Raw genomic sequence first — 23822 nt, forward strand, 5'->3', positions numbered from 1 at the left:
TGGCTTACATATTGGATTTTGTCTTGTTGGGTTAAGATTCCGAATCAGGTCATTAATTAATACATCATAATGACATTGAAAAGTTTAAAAAAGAACAAATTAATTCGTCCGGAGAAAACATTTATTTCTGACCTGTTCGATCTCCGCTGAAAGTCCAACCAGTGCAAACTTTAAGTTTGAAAAGAAAGGATCAATCTTTGAGGACATGTCTATTTATATACATTATCATATAGATGATAAGGATAAGGAAACTGATCTGTAGATTATTTTATAATAATCTAAGGAAATAATTTATATACATTATCATATAGATGATAAGGATAAGGAAACTGATCTGTAGATTATTTTATAATAATCTAAGGATAAAAAATAAAAATAATAATATCTCTTGTTCAATATTATATCATCGAATTATATCAAATAGACTTGAATGGACTACATTCAGTATCAGTTCTAAAAATTAATAAACTAAGCCAGGGCTGGATTGAAGTTCATAATTATATTTTCAAGAGTAAGTTACACAAGAGGGAGTAGAATGTCAAGAGGTCAGAACTTATGCGTTGCGTTGATATCTCCATGTTATTCAGACCTACGGATTAGTATAATTTCGCTTTGATATCCATAGTGGTTATACCCTGCAATTAATCCCCAAAATTGGCAATCTTAATTGGAAATTGGAAATATTTTTAACAATTAATAAATTCTCGATTATTACAAATAAAAGAGTATTTTCACCTGTTCTTTAAAGAAATAAAATTTTTCGTTTTGTTTCCTGACCTGAGACACAAGTGATGATCCCACTAAGTGGAGAGTCTTTTATCTTCTTGCTGNGTGGAACACATAGAAACCTCTTCAAGACCTAAATAAGATTTTACTACAACTGAATCATTAGGATTCAATATAGTGGAACACATAGAAACCTCTTCAAGACCTAAATAAGATTTTACTACAGCTGAATCATTAGGGTTCAATATATAGAAACCTCTTCAAGACCTTAACAAGATTTTAACTAGTGGTGTATGGAACTATGTTTCAGAAGTGCATATTAACCTCTAGGGGGGGGTATGCAGGTAATAATACAACACAGTTAAATAAAATGAAAAACGGTAGACAGAAAAGAAGCATATTGGAAAAATTAGTATCTGCATTAAAACATGTATCAATTTCTAGTCGCTTAAAACTTATAATTTGTAAAAAATATAAAAATAAAAAAATATCAGCGTAATCTGAATCCCCCCTACATGCGAAGAAGGGAATGTCCGAATTGCCAAAAACTGCAGTGAACTCATCGCAACTGACTTTCCATAAATTTCTCGAAAATCCAGAATATTGTTGTCCAAAACTTATTTCTGAAAAGTAAATGCTAATATTTCTTACATAAAAAACAGATGGCAAACGAGGTTATCAACCATTACAAGCGTTTATATAGACAAATAAGAAAAAGTCTACCAGCCTTAATCAATTAAAGGTTTATAAGCACTACTGTGAATCTCGGCATATAAATTGGGTCACTTGAAATTACTCTTACAGACCCCTTTCAGAAATAAGTAATTAACTGGGTACTGTTGTAAATTGGACACGCAACTCTTCTAATGAAAGGTCACTTGGAATTGACGGGGGCAGCTTTTGGTAAAATAAATTATTGAGGATACCTGTGACAGTTGTATCTTCTTTCGTTGGTGTGGAGGCCTTGTTAGATTCCCGCTCTACCCTGTACTCATCCTAATATATAGTTCTTTGTAGTTCTTAGTAATTTATTGAAATATTACCTCTCCTCATCGACTTTTTGGAATTCATTTTTTCACTGAATGTAAGGTATACACATGTTTTAGCGCTATATTTCTTGAATTTGAAAAAAATGATTTTAAGGGGAAAATAATTTTTTTTGAGTATTTATTATCAGAAAGTCCTATTATGTGGTATACTACTCAGTACTCACCATTGGCAGAGCTAATCCCTTGTCTTAGTATACTATTCACCATTGGCAGAGCTAATCCCTTGTCCTAGTATACTACTCAGTACTCACCATTGGCAGAGCTAATCCCTTGTCCTAGTATACTACTCACCATTGACAGAGCTAATCCCTTGTCTTAGTATACTATTCACCATTGACAGAGCTAATCCCTTGGCCTAGTATACTACTCAGTACTCACCATTGGCAGAGCTAATCCCTTGTCTTAGTATACTACTCACCATTGGTAGAGTAGATCCCTTGTCCTAGTATACTACTCACCATTGGTAGAGTCCCTTGTCCTAGTATTCTACTTACCATTGGCAGAGCTAATCCCTTTACCTAGTATGCTACTAACAATTGGTAGAGCAGATCCCTTGTCTTAGTATACTACTTACCATTGGTAATGCAGTTCCCTTGTCTACACTGTGTAGAATCCATTGTATGTTTAGACAAGGAATTTTCCATTTCTGAGCAAATTCGAACTTAGGACCTGAAATGGTTTATCTTTTTTTTCTAATATTATTTTGTTCTACTATAAACTGTAAGATCTGAGGATCTTTATATAAATATTGTTTAGGTTGATTCACGAGATGCAGAACTAGGAGACTTTGCGAGTGTTAATGAAGAAATAATTCGTTCTCCTAATATTCTTTTTAAACATTTAATTGTAAAGCTGAGAATTTTATCTGAGAAAACTATCTACTGATCACTTTTAACTGAGAACAAGAATTTTATTTAAGTTATAAAGTATTAGATTTTATATGAATAAGCCTAGCCTAACAATATTTAATGGCCGTTATGTTTCAGAAGGTGTAAGGTTATTTCCCCAGCGCAACTTCCCCAGTCACAACTTCCCCAACAGCCAATTTCCTCAACAGCCAATTTCCCCATCAACAATTTCCTCAATCACTAATTTCCATAACAGCAACTTCACCAAACAACAATTTCCCCTTGCAGGAAAAACAGAAACTTCCCCAACAACAATTTCCCCATGCAGTAAAAATAGCAATTTCCCCAATAACAATTTCACCATGCAGTAAAATGTTAAACATTTCCCTTTTTAACACTATTCAAATGGGCACCTGCGCAATTTGAAGATAAAAATTCGAAACTTTTCATATTTGAAAACCCCAATCAGTTGGATTAGAGTCGTCATGCTAGCAGTCTATACAAAGCCACGAATAAGAGAAATGTAATGGTGGATGAGTAAAACTTACAATTAATGTCAGGGGACAAAACTAAATCATACTTTCCAACCAACCATAATAATAATATAAACCATGCAATTGCTAAGTGTGGAGCTTCCGCCAATTAAAAACAGCATATTAGCAATGCTGTGGCCAACCCTGATATTCCAGGCAGGTCGGTTCTGGTAAACCATCAGAAATGAACAGAAGTGTTTCTCTGGTTGCTGCTGACTGCTGAGAGACTAAAAGTTTCTGAGTCAGCACAAGAATTCTTTAATCTCCCGGAAAGGATTCAACTGATGGGGGAGTTGCTGTTGGGGAAATTAGGGACTGGGGAAGTTAGTGTTGGGGAAATTAGCGGTTGGGGAAATTGCTCTTGGGGAAGTTTTGACTGGGGAAATTGTGCTTGTTTTTGAAAAATAATATCCCTTTAGCTCCAGGTTGGTGCAAAACCAGGCTTATATTAGCTTGAATCACTTCTAAAAGAGGTTTCGGATAAGAATGTGAGTCCATGGTATCAGCGTGTGCCTAATCAGATCTGAACCTGGAAGTGAATGAAGTGAATGTTAGCCTGATCTAACATCTACATTTTATAACTCTAATTGGTGTAACAGACGCCACCTAAAGATCCCTAGTGTCTTATTGACTATAATTTTAAAGTGTTCATTTTTAAGACTTGAATTAGTGTAAGGGGCGGGTAATGATCCCTAGTGTTAACTATGACTTTTAAGCTAATAGTGAAAAGGTGTGAAAAAATATCCCTTTCATATTAATCATTTTGATTTACTAAAGAGATTATTTTGATTTAATTACATTAATAAATAAAATTTTATACTTTTTCTGAAACTAAATAAAAATATTTTGTTTGAATGTACCTTCTCCTGAGACACAGATAAGAATATCTGTTTCATCCATTGTCAGCTCGGGCAAGAAGTATCCACCATGAGTTTCTAGCAACATATTTTTTATAAAACTTAGGACTGAATTTAATGAATTGGAGAGTTCGCTGAAATACCTATTGCCGGTACAAATCTTTATTGATTAACATTTAATCTTTAACCAAGAATTGGTGATTCTTTGCACCGGCATGCAGAAGGTAGTTGAGCGACCTAGCTTAAATTCTTGAAATTTGGTCGCTGATTAAAAGAATTTTTTCTAAAGTTGTAACGAGAACTCCTCGAGTATACAATCTCAAGAATTACCCCATACTTCAAGAACGAGAAAGAATAAATTAAAAAGCTGAAAGGGAATAAAAATTGGGTAATCAGTGTGCAAGTTACCCCCCAACACATTTACCATTTTGATACTTTTTTCAAAACTGGATTTTGTGATTTTTCAGGGAGAGGGACGGAGTAATCTTTAAGAAAATACGGACCCCGATTTATACAAGAGAAGAAATTTTTTTTTAAAACCTTTGCTTGAATTAGAATTAATTAAAAGATCTAGTTATCACCTATTTTCTTTTTTATCGCATTTCTATCCACCTTAGAGAGCTGGGATACGGTCACTAAAACAACAATGACAATTATTTTACATTTCTTAATATACTTTTTAGCATTTTATCTCTAAAAAAATTAAAACAAGATAATACAAAATTGTATACAAAATCATTTTAATAGAATTGCAGTATTCATTTCATTAAAATGTTCCATATATTGTAGTTAGATTCATTCATATTCATATTTTTATTCAACGACATTGTAAGCATGAGATATTACAAAAAAGCAATCCCAATTTACTTAGCAGTTTGGACCCGCCTAACCAGGGTAGATTGTTTTGAGTGGTTGGCCCTAAGTTAGTTAACGATACTGAATATAATTGGTTACACACATCAAATTATGTTTTTGAATAGGTAAGGAGTTGATAGGAAGGAAGGAGATTTTCAGGTGATCTGTGGCAGGGTGAGATCAGAGGGATTAATGTAGAGATATATTAAAATACAGGGTGTTAAGGATGGTGGATACACAAACACAAATAAGCTAATAAAGTTTCATTTTTTAAAGTTTTTTTATATATATAAAATTTACTCATATGATATACAACTAGTTTTTTCTTTCGCATTTATACCTCTCATAATTCTCAAGATAAAAATTGATTACTCTGTCTTTAAATATTTTTGCAGATTTAATTTCTTTAAGGTCAATTTCAATTGCATTTTACAATTTAGGAAACATTGTGGACGGAAAGCTTTCTAGATTTTTGTTGAAAGCCCGTTCTGATCTATATGATTTAATTCTATTCGGTTAAGCTAGAGACTTAAACATATTTTGGAAGGAAGAGGGAAGGTTATCATGAAAGTATCCATGCATAAATGTCAGAACACTAAGTTTGTATGTATTATCAAGATTAAGAACTTTCAGTTTTGAAAATAATGGATTTGAATGTGCCTTGAAAGTACTATTATCAACCGCTCTGATTGCATTTTTTTTCAAAGATCTGATTTTTTTTGCAGTTTTAGAGTTTTTAACCCCTCCCCAAGAAACAGTTACATATTCAATATGAGGCCTAACAAGAGAGTTATAAACAAGTAGACGAATGTTTAATTGTAAGATATTCTTAATTTGAGACACAGCAAAGATTGAGCTAGCAATTTTATTCTAGATATGTTCAATTTGAAAATCCCAGTTAAAATTCCTCAATTTAAGTCCAACAAATTACCATTACCAATTCTTTCAAGTATCTCATTTCCAATTAATATATATTAAAACTGTTGGAGTCCACGTGCATATTTTTATTTCTAAATACTGTGTATACTTTGTTTTGGAGACATTAAGTGTCAAACGATTTGCTTGAAACCATTTTGCTGCTTTTCTTAGTTCAGTGTTTGCATCAAGTATTAGACTTGCAATGGCAGGAGATGAATTTAAAAAATTTGAAACCTGTTAATCCAAGCAGAGCAGGGCAGATATATTGAAGAAAACGAGAATCCACCGCAGACACAGTTCCTCTGAATATGGATATTATTTAAAAATTGTACGTCAGATTCACAACGGTACCCTTTAAATCTTTATCTGGGCAAAAATGAAGAGGATATCGTTGTTTTACTGTTCCAAAACCTGGTAAATGTTACTGCATAAACTGTTTTAAACAGCAAGACTCTTTTACAGAGAATTCATTATTTCTCCTTATTAGTGCCCGGACTCAGAAACACAAGAAGCACATTTTCTTCTCTTGGTTGTGTGTAATATATTAAAATTATTTTTGTTAAAAAAACGAAAAGCTTTGCTAGCAATTTTACCTTTTGCACGCTTTCCAGACTTCGTAAACCCATTCCTTTGTCATAACTGGGATTGGGATTTTCACAGCTACCTGAAGAGCAGACATATTTTTGGGTTGTTGATTTTTAGTTTCACAGCCTTGCATCAAGAAGAAAAAAAAAACAAAAAACAGAGAAACAAGAAACAAAAAAAAGTTCCCAGCTCCGTACGAAGCAGGATCCTGATGCTAATCCGAAGATTTATCTTATTTACTTAACAGTTTACAAAAGCAACATTTTCATATCTCCAACGCTTTTTTAATGCTGGAACTCGATTAATTGAATCCTTTAAGATCAGAAGAGTTATACCGATCCCTCTCTAGTCTACACTAAATTTACGTTTTGAGAACAAAATTATAAACTTGAAAAAATTTCATGAATAAATTTTTTTTCTAGAAATAAATCAATTGAGTGTAAAAATTAATTAACTATTTTACCTTATATTTTTCACTATTCACTTTACTCGAGATGATATGTGTTACACCGTCATGAAGTACTGAAAAAAAGTTTTCCTCAAAATTAATGAGTAAACAGGGAGTTTTTTTAACGCTTTTCTTTACTTCGTTAGATACAGGGTGTCCCAATAAACACTGGAATTAATCAAAGACTTCTATATCATCTTTGTTGCCCGCGGAATTTTTTATTGGAGCACTCTTAACGGAAAGTTTTTTTTGGAAAAAATATCTGCTTAATCTGTACAACATAATGGTATTTGCGATGTAGTAAAATGTCAAAAAAGTAGAAAACTTGTTGGGGTGTAATCTGATATGGTGATCATGAAAACGCATAGATAGTCCCGCCAACGGAACGCGTTTTTTCTATTAGGAAAGAGAGAAAAAGTTTATTGATTTCCTGGCCAAAAATACATTTGAATTCGTGTCAGAAGTTTCAAAAGGAAAATTTCTTTTAGAAAATAAATTTCCCCCTGGATAATAGGCAAGAATTTTAGGGGGTTTAACTATGATTTATGAAAAATAAATGATTTTTATAGGAAAAGAAATGAATTTTTGGGTTAATAAACTTGCCTATAGATGTTCAATATTTCGTCTCCCCTTCGCGCGACGAATCGAAACACATTTACCCCCGGAGGGTCAGCGCATAATTCTTGAAAATAAATACACCAGATTAGAACAGAATCTGCTAACCTGGCGAATACATTCCTGACATCCTCTCTATTAAAGTTTGGATCTCAGCCTTCTCATCTTTATGGAATCCTGAGATTGTTATCCACAACCCCTGAACATAAAAAATATAAGAAAATACCAGAAATAACCGACATTTCCCGTGCCCATCAGTCTTTATAAGGCTTTCCACATCTCTCACGCTTATCTTTTGCTTTGAGGAAAAATCCAAATTGTCCTTTCCTTTCTTACCAAGGGGTCATTGAGACATTTAGTGCCGTAACTGATTCTTTAGGGATAAGCCACCTATCCTAGGTTACATACCTTCATTGCTGTACAGTACATTGGATAGGGCAGGTTACATACCTTCATTGCTGTACTGTACATAGGATAGGGCAGGTTACATACCTTCATTGCTGTACTCTACATAGGATAGGGCAGGTTACATACCTTCATTGCTGTACTGTACATAGGATAGGGCAGGTTACACACCTTCATTGCTGTACTGTACATAGGATAGGGCAGGTTAGGTATAGGAGAGTTCTCCTCTACACAAGGAATTAAACACATTGGTCCAACTACAGTACATTTAAACCTATAAAACATTAATGTTTATATTTTTTAACACCATTATTTGGTTCGCAGTGCTGTAATGTTATAACAGAAATTTTCTTTTAATCGAGAATGTTTAAGCGATTTAACAAAGTAACCTTCGAGATACAGAGAAAATTTCAGTCCGGATAAACTTTATAAAACGTTGTTCCAAAATAAAAGTGATGTAAGTAATTTTATGAAATGTGTTAGTACTGATCATGATGCAATTGTTATTTCTGGACACACTAATTAAGCTTTTGAACAAAACAGAAATATCAAATAAAACTTCAATTTTATTTTCATTTTAAATGAAAAAATTATTTTAATATTATCTTTTTTTTGGGAGAAAATCCAGAAATCAATTAAAACTTAAAGCTTATGGCAACTTAGAAATTCAATAATGAATTTTACCATGAGTTGACCATTAATGATAAAATACACACTAGTTTCATTAAATGTATTAAAAGGATGAATATGTAATATGTATTCATCAAAAAGAGGCATTCAGGCATAATTAGTAAATTGATAAAAGTATCAATTCCCGTTCAACTAGAAAAAGGATTTTTATTTTTCATTTTCCAAATGGAAAATTTTAAGTCATTTTATTAAAAAAAATTCTAGACAAAAAGATTATCCTTAAAAATCATTCAGAAAAAAAGATTTAATAACTAATACATAAATATAAATAACAATATTAATTTATAACCCCTCATGAAAAATATACTTGTTAGATTTTGTAAGATGTTCAAACCCCGGTCCCTCGAAAGGATCAAAAACAAACACATCCTGAAAATATTTCATTTTTAATTTTTCATAATTTAATTATTCAATAAATATTAAAGATCAGGTAATCAATAAGAGGAGCTTAGCATGCACAGTACAATATGCAACATGTTTCCTTATAAGAGTAATTTCAGGTGACCCTTCATATGATGACTCTTGACTGGTCATGAATTAATGGTTCATAATTCACTCTTTGAAAATTCATTATTTTCAATCGTGGTTTCACTTGTAAGGAAGAAATAATTGAAAAATTGGAGAAGAAATACGACATGGAACCAACTGATGGCATGCTGATTGCTGATTTATAATACAGAAACATTTGTGGAAATCGCCAGAAATAAACACTTTCCTATCAAGCTAGAAAACGACATTATATTCCACATTGTTGATTAGATAACGGTTAGAATAACACTGTTCTAAGTTTAAACATGTCCTTCTTGCAACGAAGGTCTCTAAAAATTACAACAAAATTCTTTTTATTCTTCTTCTCACCATCGTTTGTTAAAAACAATTTCTAATTATTATATATTGAAGACAAGAAAAAACTTAACAACTACTTTTAGTTCTATGAAATACTTCAATCCTTAAGACATTGTTTTATATTTAGTTTAAAGTTGACTGTTGTCAATTTGTTCCCCAAATGCAGGGGTGTTTATTTTCTGGAAAAAATTCCCCTTTCGAAATTCATTATTTTTTCCACAGTTATACATCCTTTTTTTTTTTTCGCTAAATAGGGGAAAGTAAATGATTTTTTAGGGGATAATATATAAAATTTTGAGTAAATAGTATCAAAAAGAATAAAAAAGACTTGCCTTAAAATGTCCGATTTTTCGTTTGAAAATATACACCCTGTCTATTTCAAAAACTTAGATTCTAGACGTGAAGGGTGGAGTTGTATTAGGAAAAAATCAGGGGGATTTATTTTCTAGAATTACACCCCCCCCCCTCATCCTTTTGGAAATTTTATACCCAGAAAATCATTTATTCCTCTAGAAATTTTTTTTTCCAATTTAGCAAATAAACCACTGAAAAAAAAACACAACTAGTATATGGGGGGGAAATATCTTTTTAAAAATGGGGTGGGGGATAATTTTCCACAAAATATGCACCGCAAGAAAGAATTGTAGTTAAGGTGGGCCCGGTGGGCTCATATTCTCACCAGGTCCCCCTGGATAAAGGTTACCGTCTTGGTAGGGTTTAACTCCAGTAGTTTGTTCTCCTTGATCCAGGTCGGTTCAAAACCTTGCTCCGAGCACAGTTGGAAGGCGTTAACCATTCCATCTACAATAGATACGATATTAAAAACTATTAACCTGTAGAATAACTCCAAATTTAACTTGATCAAGGGATAAAAAGTTTGAATCCTTCCCTCATTCAATATAACCAGTAAATATCTGTATTCTGAAGGCATAATCAAGATTGAGATAATTTGATTATTGCCAGTTGGTGCACACTGCACATTACACGGGGATGTGATTGTACCCCCCCCCCCCCTCCATATTAACCCTTTCTTAAAGGAAATGTCGTTTTCATTTTAAGTGATCCCCATGTAAACAATAGACGGGCATGCCCAATTCACAACAGTATCCTTAACTCCTAAATATAGGATAAATTATATAGAAGATATCGTCGTTTTTATAAATTGAAAAGTTTAAACTTCAAAAAAATCCTCCACTGTATCTCTTATCTATGTAGAAGTTATCACATGGATATCTTAATTGTTCTCGATTATACACAGCTTTAAAGGGTACCGTTGTAAATCGGACATGCCAATCTTTTTAGTAGGGGGTTACCCGAAATAACGTCAGCAAAGGCTGAACAACCCTCACCTGACACTGTCAGCTCCGATTCCCCGGTCGGAATAACAAATCTAAAAGATATGTAAATAATTCATAAACTAAGGCCCGTAGCGAAGGGGCCACAGGGGCAGGTACCCCCCCCCCCCCTCCATTTTGATCCCGAAGGGGGCACACTTTCTGAGACAGAAAAAGAAGAAAATGAAAAGAAAACTGAAAATGAAAGAAAATCGGAAAAAAGGGGAGAAAATCAGCATACAATTAATTTTTGTTTATAGTACTAGGTGTGTAGGGTTATTTTTTCTTCAAATTAAAGAAAAATTGAGTGCTTTCTGAAATTAATTATTTGGGATTTTTTATTTTCTATCCTGTCTTGTGAAATGATATGGTTTAAATAATTTTTTTTATTTTGAAAAGCAATTGGAGAAAATTTCAATTTTATACAAAATATGGCCAGGTTTAGGAGAAGCTGTTTGTACTAAGCGATAGGTAATAGCTAGATTCATTTTACAGAAACTTAAAAAAATATATTTTTAGACTTTTATAAGGTTTACGACAGTCTGAGGGAGTTCCAACGATTTAAATATGTATTCTGTAGAGGTTTGCTTTTATCAAACATGAAAATATCGTTTTAAAAACCCCAAAATTATCGTTTTAAAACGATAGTTTTTGCCGCATTTTTTCTTCTAGGGTAACACATTTGCATGTTTGATAAAAACAAACTTCTACAGAATAAAGTTTTTAAATCTTGGAACCTTCTCCTATTGTTGTAAAACATTCTAAAAGTCGAATCTGGCTATTTCCCATCCCTATTATTGCATGGGGAGTTTATTTCTAATTTTAGGTTCGAGAAAACGGAAGATTTTCATACTTGAGCTTTTCCTGATCTTTACCGGCATTTCATTAGTACATTTATTTATAATTAAACTCAAATTTCTACATCTTAAACCTACATTTTTTTTTGATTTGTTGCAAATAGCTTCTCATTAGCACTTAAGGGAAAGAAAACAGGCAAAATATTTATCTTAATAAACTATAATGTGGGATAAGTTAAAATTCTATCTTTTTTATTCTTCATTCTGCATCGCGCCCCTTACTTCTCTTACTTATCTTACCTATTATCTTATCTATATATACTATTTTTTACTTTTGTGCCACCCCCCTTTTTATATACCTAGGTACGGGCCTGCAAAACTCGAACATACTTCAAAAAAATTCATCGCAACTTATAATTTGTTTAGTGTTTTTTTATTTCACAATAAAGCTTGAATTCCAGGAAACCTTTCAGATCTCTGAGAAAAATTAAATGATTTCTTTCGAAAAGGTTTTAATACAGAGGTAATAAGTTTTCATTAGAAGTACACTATATGATTCCACGTAATTGTCATTTCTAAAAATTACCGATCCCCGTAAAAGCGGGATGAAATTTGAATGAACTAAAATTCTTAGAACCTCAGGAGGCTTTAAGAAAAAACGGGGAATAATCGTATTTTCAAGATTGAGACCATTATAAACATCTATTTGCAATTTCCGATTCAAAAAGGCAAATTTTTGGCTTGTAAATCTAAAAATGACAATTTTAAAGGCTCCAAAAGTTTCCAACTGGAGTGAGTAAATTTGTTAAAAATAAAGATAATCTCCATTTGAACATAAGGGTCTTTGCAGACTTGTTTGTAATCCGATTTTCAAGATTGTGGCCATTTTTGATATCTACGCACATCTACGAACAATTTCCGATTCGGGTCTGTCCTAGTGAACGATTTTTGATTGTATTGTATTGTATTGTATTGTATTGTATTGTATTGTATTGTATTGTATTGTATTGTATTGTATTGTATTGTATTGTATTGTATTGTATTATCTGTAATCTAATATTGAATATAATATTGAGCAAACGGAGATTATCATACTCTTTGTACTTCGCTCCAGTAGGATACTTGAGGAGCCTATAAAATTGTTATTTTCATAAAATTGGACTCATTGAATGAGAAATTGTACGTAAAAATCCTATTACAAACAAGTCTATAGAGCCTTATACAAAATTGTGTATACGGAGATTATCTTATTTATACCAAATAACTCACTCCAGTTGGAAACTTTAGGAGCATTAAAATTTTTATTTTAGATCTACAAACTTTATGAATCGGAAATATTGTAAATAGATTTTTTTTTAAACTGGTCTCAACCTTGAAAATTCTATTACAAACGAGTCTGTAGACCCTTATTTCCCGTTTCTTTTAGACACCCTATATAATTAATTATTAATTAGGATATAAGTACCTCAAAGCAACCTTTTCATCCTCATCTTCCATTGCCGTGTTTTAGAATTGTCTGAAATAAAAACGCGTACGTTTTGACGACATGACCATAAAATTGAATTAGAAAATAAAAATATCTTTTTTTCTGAGATTGAGCCCCAATATGTGTTCAATGAAACTAAAGTGCGATTCAATGATAGTCTGATGTATTGAAGGAACGTTATTAATTCGAAACTGACTCTTATTTGAAATGTATTTTTATTTTGTAATTGTTCTAGTTGCCGCTGAAATTTCATAATTTTCCGCGCAAAACTTTCAAAGTATCAGCTGATTGTATAAAAGGGAGTAAATGTCGTCTTTAAGAAATGGGTACCCTGAGGGGTGTAATAAGATAAGATAAGATAAGATAAAGTTTATTGCTAAAATAAATGTATCTGTATACAGATAGAGTTTACAATTACAAATTGATGATTATATTAACAGTACAAGTATAAAGCAATTAGGTGGAAAATAGCTCTTGGCTGTTTTGATTATTTTTTCCACCTAATTTTAGTAATAATAACAAAACATTTCAATTAAATAGATTTAAGAAGAACGATTAGAGATCAGGGTGCGAATTTATCTTATACAAAATAGTTTAGACATTAATTCGAATAACTAGAGTTTAAAGTAATTTTCTGACATGTACACAACAAATATCAAAGCATATTAAAACATATCTAATTAGTTTTACATGAAAAGCAATTCGGTTTATAACACATTGTCCTATAATTTTCAAATAGAGAATTTAGTAGTCTATTTTTAAATATACTTAGAGAGTTGCTTCTTTTTAAGTCAAGAGGCAGGTTATTCCACATCTTAAGAAGAGAGCTTGATGGTAAATACTGTAATGAGCATATTTTGAGAATGTCAAGTTGATATCGCCATCCTTCTCATAAAGCTTCTCCTCTTTCACACCTTCTCAATCTCATGTCCTTCTCATTTTTTTCATTCTTCTCATCCTTCTCATCATTCTTATCCTATAATTCATACTTCACATCATCGTCCTTCTCATCCTTCTAATCCCTCTCATCTATCTCATCCTTCTTAAAGTCACAATCGTATTAAAGTCATACTCTTAAACTGCAAAATTAAACAAGAAAAATGCGACTTTGAAATGATTGTGATTTATAATTTCATACTTAGAAAGCGTCTTAGACATAATTTTGTCACCAAAAACAGGCTTAGACATAAATTTAGACATTTAAGACTGGAATTTCAGAATCGTGATTCGTGATATTTAATTTCAAGACTCGAGAAATATTCCTTTTGAAAAAATAATCAGGGCCCGGCGTTACCCGTGAAATAAGAATTAAAAAATAAATGATTTTGAAGCCTTCTTTAGCCTATGTCACCCCCAGGCTACCCATGAGTGTCTACAAAAAATTTCAGGCCATTCGGTCCAGCTGTTTGGCCGGCCAGAGGGAACATAACATATATATACGAATGTCTCGTTTTATTACATAAGATTGTCAATATTCTTTTGTTAACAACTTGCTTCAGACTGAAAAAGTTAATTCAATTTTAGCTAAAACATTTATTTATTAACACAGCTATAATACATACATACTTAACATATAGGGTTATCTCACAAAGAATGAGACTGCAGTAAAGACGACCAGAAGAATTTTGAATGTATGGTCTTTTTATGGCCCTTTTATTGATTGGACAAAGAAAGAAATGAGATTGTAGTTGCAAGGAATAATGAATATCAGGAAATATCACTACACATTCTGTACAGTCGATTCTTCAGTATCTTCCTGTGTGGGTAACCCTGATGTAAAAATCATCATAAACTTTTTAAAACAAAAATTCATTTAAACAACATTCTGTGCTGGACGAGCTGGACAGTGGACCTGGACACCTACTTGGTTGCTTTTTAATTGTAAAACTCGCGATTTGACTGCGATCAAAGTTTCTCGGAAATTAGTCATATTCTGGGAAAGTTTGTGCCTCCAGAATTCTTTGATTTTAGGACTTTGAGCAAAGTTGACTAAATACATAGTGAACACTGTCAGCCCTAGTATCAAACTGTAGGGCATCTTTGATTGATCAGTGAAGCGGCGAAGCAATACAATTGAAATGACAATGAAGATGGTCGAAATAACGGTTTTGATGACAGATTTCATGTTGATCATGTTCTTAGCTGAGTCCACATTCTCAGACATTGAACTGAGGTATAAACCCATTAGAGTAAAAATAAAACCTTTTTTTGGGTAGATTTTTACAGTAAGAGTTTAAAGTTCACTTGATGTTAACTTAAAGGGACTGTAAGCTTAATTTCCAATGACCCTCTGTGAAAAGATGGCTATGCTATATTCACAATGGTACCCTTGAAAACTTGAAACCCTGATCAATAACATGGAGGATATTAACGTGTTTTAGGGTTATAGAATAGTTAAATTCTAATATTCTGCAGGCTGCAGAATAAATGCGCAAACCATTGTTGTAGAGAAACCATAATTAAAATAACCTTGACACTCTACTCTTATTACTACAAAATACACAGTAATCGTTTTATCAGTTGTCATTGACATGCACTGGTTCATTCTCATTTTCATTTTTATTTTCAATTTTGTTTTTATTGCCTTTGTTGTCTTCGTTTCTAATTGAAGACTCATCAAACCTTGGATAGGAAAGTAATCGAAAAGACTCTACATATTATAAGTTAAATTGTATTTTCTTGGATTTAGATGAGCCAGCTGTTAGCCATGAAGAGCGCGCCGAGAGCTGCTGATCGTAGCAGCTTCTTGATCAGAGCTGGAAACTTTAGAATGGTGGTTATCGAGATTAATGCTTAATCCTATATTTTTGCTAATCTCCAGACTAACATAATCTCGAGATTATGTTAGTCTCAGGATTAAATATTTAGATCAACAATTTTGATTCTAGGAACTCCAGATTTGTTCGTTTTCTTTACTGGAAGGGCCTTCACTTAATTTCTCACCCATTTATTTATTAATACATTGGTCAATACAATTTACGAACTATAATTCCTGCACTCTCATTGGAGAAAGGAATGTACGGATATCCAAAGAGAGAGAAAAAGAGTGGATTAAGGACTAAAATTAAAAGTTTCCACAGTGGATATTCGGATTAAGTAGTTGGGATTAAAGGTTATCCATTCTAAAGTTCCCAGCTCAGGATGTATTATTTGAGCCGATTCAGTTTCAATGCACCTGTAGGACTGAGTTCTAATATCTTTTGATTACATAAACAGAGTATACATTAAAATATAAAATTGATATCTAATTAATACTTGATCAGAGTCAGACAAAGGGTATCGTTGTAAATCTTGCATTGCCATACTTGCATGGAGGGTCATTTGAAACTACGAGAACAGCCTCTTTAAGGAAAATAATAAATTGATTAAAAATTTTTAAGGGGTTTCCTAATAGAGTGATATCTCTTAAGGTGGTATCTTCCATAGAAGTAAGGTCCTACTGTCCCCAAGCCACAAACAAGCCATGTAGCAATAAAGCTTACTAGGTAGGGGTGTGGTTGTACATCTGATTGAGCCAACCCACTGTAGAATGCAACTTGAGGAGAAACATAATCTAAAATAAAAGAATTCAGTCTGTTTCTATTAAAGGGACTGTAATCTTAATTTGCCCAATTTATAACGATATTCCCAATTGAAACCTATAAATCTGATCAAAAATGTGGAAGATAACGTAGTTTTTCTGATTCAAAAAGTGGTTATTTCTGTTTCTCCATTGCTTCTCATAATCAAGAAATCCGCAAGTCACTTTCACAGATAAACCGAAAATGAAAATAAACAGTTGAAAGATTTAAAAACATGAATATTGAATATCTTTTTCGTACTTGATCAGACAAAGCTTTTAAGGGTACCGTTGTAAATCGGGCATTACCATCTTGGCATGGCAGGTCACTGCTACACAAACATGCCAAATGCATAGATAATCATGACAAACCTTTGGAAACTACGTAATATACTGGGAATCCGAGGATAAAAGAGAATATGACCAAAAGAAGAGAAAACACTCTTCTGCACTCTTCTTCTGGTTCAAACTCAATCATTCGATCAAACTAAACAGTAAAAATATACAAATTAGTTTATTTATTGATGATAACTTAATAGAATTTTAAATTTTTTATCTTTTGAATGACCAACAACGGAAATTTTTTTACAGTGAAACCCTTAATAACAAATACATCAGAAGAATTTATCAAATGTCGTCTTGGCAATTTTTCAATGAGTTTTATACTATATTACGTAAATTTCAGTATTTGCGAAAATAAATAAATAGCCATGAATATGCGGGAACAGTTTTAAAGAGTTCCATATAATCATTTAATTAAAAAACTAAATATCTGCAACATTCCATTATCAAAAAGTGAAGAATACGACATTGATGAATTCTTTCGATGTATTCGTTATTAAGGGTTTCACTGTATCTTTTGCTAAAAGTTTTTCAAGAGTTTTGAAGATTTCAAGATATCAATCATATTTGCAGATAATTCTTAATGTTTGAATTACGGCATTTACATTATATTTATATCGAATTTAAATCTTTCTGAGTTTCATGTTCCGTTAATGCCTAATCCTGTGTGTGATAAAAAATTATAGGTTGGTCTTTAGGATTTCTAACTTCAATCATTTGAAGAGTATTTTCATTGTAAATTCACAGACCATGAGATTGTGCTGCAGTCCCTATTATTCAAATCGTTATTATCTTAACATATCTTTCAGCTTCTTTGATTGCTTTTTGATGATTCGAAAAAAATGTCAACGATTGTTTTCTACAAAAATTTTAAAACATAAAAAAAACTGTGATTTAACATTCTTAACATTATTAATTTAATTTAAATCGACCCCGTCCCCTAAACTAAAATGCGATAATTTGATATTCAAAACGTACACAATATTTCAGCTATTGAAACCTCTATAGTAACTAATTATTTAAAATTTTCTGTTGAAAAAAAAGTAGGTGCTTTAGTTCCACTTTTTTTTTGAAACGATATTTCTATTTCTAACGATATTTAAAAAATTAACAATAAAAATTAAAAAATCACAGGAAAATAAACAAACAAAAATTATTTTTGTAAAAAAGAAAAGGTTGTCAAATGGAAAAAAACGAACCTGTATGATCATGAGAAGTCTGCAGGTTGAGATAACCATGGATATTCCCAAAGTAAGATGCAGAGAGAAGACAACAGGCAGCTCTATCAAGAGTGCACACCAGTGAGGAATGGAAATTATGCTGCCGATTATTGTTGCAACCGCCTATACATATACAGTTAGAAACTTTCATCATTGTTGCAACCCTCTATACATATACAGTTAGAAACTTCTATCATTGTTGCAACCGTCTATACATTTACAGTGGAAACTTCTATCATTGTTGCAACCCTCTATACATATACAGTTAGAAACTTCTATCATTGTTGCAACCCTCTATTCATATACAGTTAGAAACTTCTATCATTGTTGCAACCCTTTATATACAAATACAGTTAGAAACTTTAATCATTGTTGCAACCCTCTATACATATACAGTTAGAAACTTCCATCATTGTTGCAACCGTCTATACATATACAGTTAGAAACTTCCATCATTGTTGCAACCGCCTATACATATACAGTTAGAAACTTCCATCATTGTTGTAACCCTCTATACATATACAGTTAGAAACTTCCATCATTGTTGCAACCGCCTATACATATAACAGTTATAAACTTCTATCATTGTTGCAACCCTTTATATACAAATACAGTTAGAAACTTCAATCATTGTTGCAACCCTCTATACATATCCAGTTAGAAACTTCTATCATTGTTGCAACCCTTTATATACAAATACAGTTAGAAACTTTAATCATTGTTGCAACCGCCTATACATATACAGTTAGAAACTTCAATCATTGGTGCAACCGTCTATACATATACAGTTAAGAACTTCAATCATTGGTGCAACCCTCTATACAATACAATTAATAACTTCAATTATTGTTGCAATTGTCTTTGCATATACGCTTAGAAACTTCAATCATTGTTGCAACGTCCTCTATTTACCAATACAGTTAGAAACTTAAAATTGGAGAAAATGAAGAATATAGTGCAGAATGTGAACAGGCCCATTTCACTTACAAAGTTACTAAAGTGAAATGATTAGCTATATAACAACATTAAATAGCTTTAATTATTGCTTAATGTCGTCCTTTTATTCCATAAATTTTGTTCTCACTGCATAAAGGACTCAAATATCCCCCTGAAAAATGGAGAGAAGAGAATAAGTAATTAACAGATTCATGTCCTAACAATTGCACGAATTCAAAATCAAAGTAAAAATTTTATATATATTCTGTTAGCACTTTAGGTTCACTTCAGTATAATGTGTTAACATGGTGAAGCAAGAAAAAGTAAGATTAAATGATTATTTCTAGTGTTTGTAAGATCTATTTCTTGAAAAGAAATGATTATGTCTTATAATTAAAGGGACTGTAAGTGTAATTTAAAGTGACCCTCCATGCTAAGAAATAGCAATTTCCGGTTTATAACATTTAACAGTACCCTTAAAAGCTTTGTCTTATCAAATATGAATTAAATAACAATGTTTTAAATTTTTATTTACAATTGCGGTCTCTGTGTTAAAGTGACTTGCGGATTTCTTGCTTATAAAAAGCAATGGAGAATTTACAGACATAAAAACTTTTTGAGTCAGAAAAACGACGGTTTCTTCGACATTTTTTATCAGATTAAGGATTCAAGGCTACCGTTGTAAATTCGGGCATTGCCATCTTTGCATGGAGGGTTAATAAAAATTACGCTTACAGTCCCTTTAAGATATCTCTATTTTACCGTAATAGAGGCGCAGGTGTTGAAGGTCTCGACAAGGTAGTAGTTGAGGATAAGGATGATGTTAATGCGAAGGTAGGTTAAGGATCTCCTGTAACCTCGGATGGCTGCGGCGCTCAAGTTTGATATAAGAAGTATAACTAACATATAGATGAAAACTATAAAGTTTGGATTAAGAAATCCAACATTTGGGGAGTTGTTTACATTGACCAGCCTACTTTCAAGAGATTGATTGTTAGAAAAATTCATTTCTTGAAATTTAATTTTTCTTAATTAAATGATGTTTTCTCGCGAAGGAATCTTCTCAGAGTGGCCTCTTCTCTCATGGGTAAACATATTAACAACTCTAGAAAAACGATTCATCTAAGCTCTGAGGTCTCCACTCCAACAGCCAAAAGAATAATACAACTTTTCCTTAAGAGAAAATGGTTTTAGTTCCCAGCAGTGAAGAATTTTTGCATATTCAATGGTTATTTTACTTAATTTTGTTAATGCTCCATGGACGTATTATATGATGTAATTTCAAAATAAATATAAGTGCTAGGCTTCCATTTCTCCCTAGGCATGTTTAAGGGTAAGATAATTCAATTGTACAAAAAATCTCACGCTGATTTAACTGTTCGGTCCTTGCCAATCATCCTTGTTTCAAGTTTCCGGTAGCGTCTGATCCAATCAGGGTTCAGTCGCGTGCTTTTGTGACGATACAGAACCAATAGAAACTGTAACGGCGGTAACATCTATCGATCTATTTATCGTCCAATTATAGAGATGAATCCTACACTAAACAAATAGAGAATAGAATATATATTAGAGGGGAATTTAAAGAATCTCTCGGTATGAATTTTTTCAGTCCCTTTCAGTCTGAAAGGGAGTTCAAAGTGTACAAATCATGTAAATGTTCACAAATTATATGCAGTAGGGTACATTAATACAGTATGTTCCCTAGACTATTCATTTTCTATAAAATGATATTCCAGGGCCCAACAGGTTATAAGCATAAATATGTGAAGTACACCTGCAGTATGGAAACAGTACAACAAAATGGCCGTTTTACACTTTTTTCTAGTAAATTCCCCTCAAATATATATTCTATTCTCTATGACTAAACAGCAAAGTGATTATTTATTCACTTTGGCTAAACAAAGGGAAATGTGTACTTCAACTGAAACAAGATTGCGCGCGATCACAAATGACATATATATCATATAATATATATTAACCATATCTTTTCCCGTTTACCATTTTATACTTTTTTGTTAGTTAATGCATTTAAAATGAAAAGTTTATCAAAGACAACTCCGTCAGTTTTTATAGCTAATACGTACTCTATATAATTCCGTGTAAAACCGTTTATTGGACAATAGGGTCAGAGCCTCGCTACTTTCAGGATGGTCTAATTCCTATGTAGTAACAAAATAAAAATTTAAAAAAAAACGTAATAAAGAAAAACGGGATTTTTTAAAACATTATTCAACGATTTCATAAAATTTTCATTGGAGATTTTCACATTATTTCTGACCATTGAGTTTTTTTTCAGTTTAGAGCTATAAATGGAATTGACAGTTAAATACGGGTCATCCAAAAATATACTGTAAAGAATTTTCAAGGGAAATTTTATGATTTGGTAGGGCAAGAAGAGCAAAAAGGAAGTTTACCACTGCAGAGAAATATGTATATGTTCATATTTAAGACAAAAATATTGATCTACAATAATTATCAATAAGCTGATAAATCTTCATTAAATATTGATTTTTATTCCTTTTTTAGAACAAAATTGTCCAATTATTATAATTTTCAAGAAAATCTAGAAAACGAGGGTTATTTTACTGATAATTTAGTTTCTTAAACACATTATAAGATATTCATAATGATCTGTTTGATTTTATATATATTAGAAGACACTTTGAAAATTGCTTCAACTGGGAATTTCTTCTGGAATGTTTGGCTGCTTAAGCATTTCTTCCCCCTTAAATCCTTGAAATAATCTCATGGACTGTTCAGCAGATTGATGATTGTTCAGCAGATTGATGATTGTTCAGCAGATTGATGACTGTTCAGCAGATTGATGATTGTTCAGCAGATTGAGAATTATTGAGCAGATTGATGATTGTTCAGCAGATTGATGATTGTTCAGCAGATTGATGACTGTTCAGCAGATTGATGATTGTTCAGCAGATTGAGAATTATTGAGCAGATTGATGATTGTTCAGCAGATTGATGATTGTTCAGCAGATTTATGATTGTTCAGCAGATTGATGATTTTTCAGCTTATAACTAACTTAATATATTTGATATTTTAACCTTTTGATTTATATTTTAACTCAACCCTGACAATATTACCTAGAATGGCCATCCTAGAGTTTCTCGATAAAAAAAAATTAACGAAAAAAGTAAACGATTTAATCCAGAGTCTAAAACTAAAGAACGAGAAGTTTTGACTTAAATTGTTCAAGGTTAAATGCCACTTCTGACTTAATTTAAACCTGAACTTTAACCGTGAGGTTAAACATTTAACCCTGTGGTTAAATATTTAACTCGCCGAAATCGACGAGTTAAAATTTAAACACAGGTTTAAAATCTTGAAATCCTGCATTTTCCCTATTTGTCTATTATTCAATCATCATTCAGCTGCAGTTTTCGGTTACGTAAGAACAGCTGATTAGCGATGGTTATGTAATATTCTCCATAAATCCTTTTCTCTGATTGGTTCAGATTTTTCCCGGGAAATTCAAATTCAAAATTGAGAAAGTTTAATATTTAAGTAGCTATTCATTATTTTACAGAACTTTTAACCTCGAACTTAAAATTCGCGCATTCTTTAGTTTTAGACTCTGTTCCAACTAAATATATCCCCATTAACTTGTTAATTTTAATTCTATCATTAAGAAAAAAAATATTCGAAGGTTTAGAACTATGATTAAATTTTATTCGGTTGTAAGCATGACAGATGGCGTTTCTTTACATATCTACAGTGTAATTAATAATGAATAGCCAATTAATTAATATATTGAAGCATGAATAAGGAACCAAATTTAAATTTAACAGAGAAGGGAATAAAAAACTATCAGAAAAAGTTATGTTGTCGAAAAAACGTCTCAGTACAGAAATACCCACTAAGCATGAAAGTTAAGAAACGACTAACAGACTGTCTTTGATATTTTCTTGCTATCTAATGACAAAATGTGTATCACTATCAAGAAAAGGTTGACACGACTGTTTTACTTTCCACAATATGATGCCTTCTGTAAAGACAGGGTTACTCACAAAGATTCTTCTATAAAGTGAAAAAACTCATTAAATCATGTTCAGTCACCTCTAAAATATCATCCTTTCTGGATAATCCTACAGATTAAAATTTCAAAATAAGTTGGTAACAAAACATCTTCGTCTTTATTAAATAAATCTGAACTAGAGCTGAAAGAAACTAAATCTGCAAAATCGTTTAAAAGAAAAGTCGCCAAGATCTATTTAGATAGTTATGCAAATTATATCTGTAAAAAAAACAACTGTGTATCATGTGGATAAACTTAGTCTTTACTATCTTCTTCACCCTGTATTTCATAAACATGACTTTAATAACTTATGTTACCCTCTGATCCAACCCTTACGCTGAGTATCCTCCTTTCCCTTATACCATCTCACCTCCTCCTTACCTTTTTCCTGAGTTATCATCATTCTTATGTTTAAAATGTACAATGTACATTGTTTTTATCTGCAATTCTCATTCGTTTATAGTGGGCCAACCAATTAAAACAACCTACTCTGGTTAGACGGGGCCAAACTACATAGTAAATTGTGATTTTTTATTTGTATTATCTCGTGCAATTTGTACTTGAATAAAAATATGAATATGAAAAACGTAATTAGTTCTATCTTTGGTAATTTTGAAAACGTAAGAAGCAGGGTATAATTTATTTAGGAAATGCCAGGACTAGAGAGTTTAATATAAGATTAGTGTTTAATGATTCAAGTATCATACTTAAACAAGTAGTTTATATAAAAACCCTTTACTTA

General features: G+C 32.0%; 1 protein-coding gene across 1 annotated transcript; it reads right to left on the minus strand.

Moving 5' to 3' along the window:
* Window positions 1–967: 967 nt before the first annotated feature.
* LOC111704372 (DNA topoisomerase 2-binding protein 1-A) lies at window positions 968–13066 on the minus strand. The gene is made up of 14 exons (XM_023476600.1): window positions 12972–13066; window positions 10725–10765; window positions 10055–10176; window positions 8837–8898; window positions 8011–8113; window positions 7543–7633; window positions 6835–6893; window positions 6380–6450; window positions 6021–6088; window positions 4595–4648; window positions 4017–4091; window positions 2350–2444; window positions 1653–1722; window positions 968–993 (listed from the first exon to the last, which is right to left on the minus strand). Exons 1-14 carry the CDS (start codon window positions 13001–13003, stop codon window positions 968–970), a joined length of 969 nt encoding a protein of 322 aa, XP_023332368.1. The 5' UTR covers window positions 13004–13066.
* Between the last annotated feature and the right edge of the window lie 10756 nt (window positions 13067–23822).

Source organism: Eurytemora carolleeae, unplaced genomic scaffold, assembly GCF_000591075.1.
Source record: "Eurytemora carolleeae unplaced genomic scaffold, Eaff_2.0 scaffold131, whole genome shotgun sequence".
Classification (NCBI taxonomy): domain Eukaryota; kingdom Metazoa; phylum Arthropoda; class Copepoda; order Calanoida; family Temoridae; genus Eurytemora; species Eurytemora carolleeae.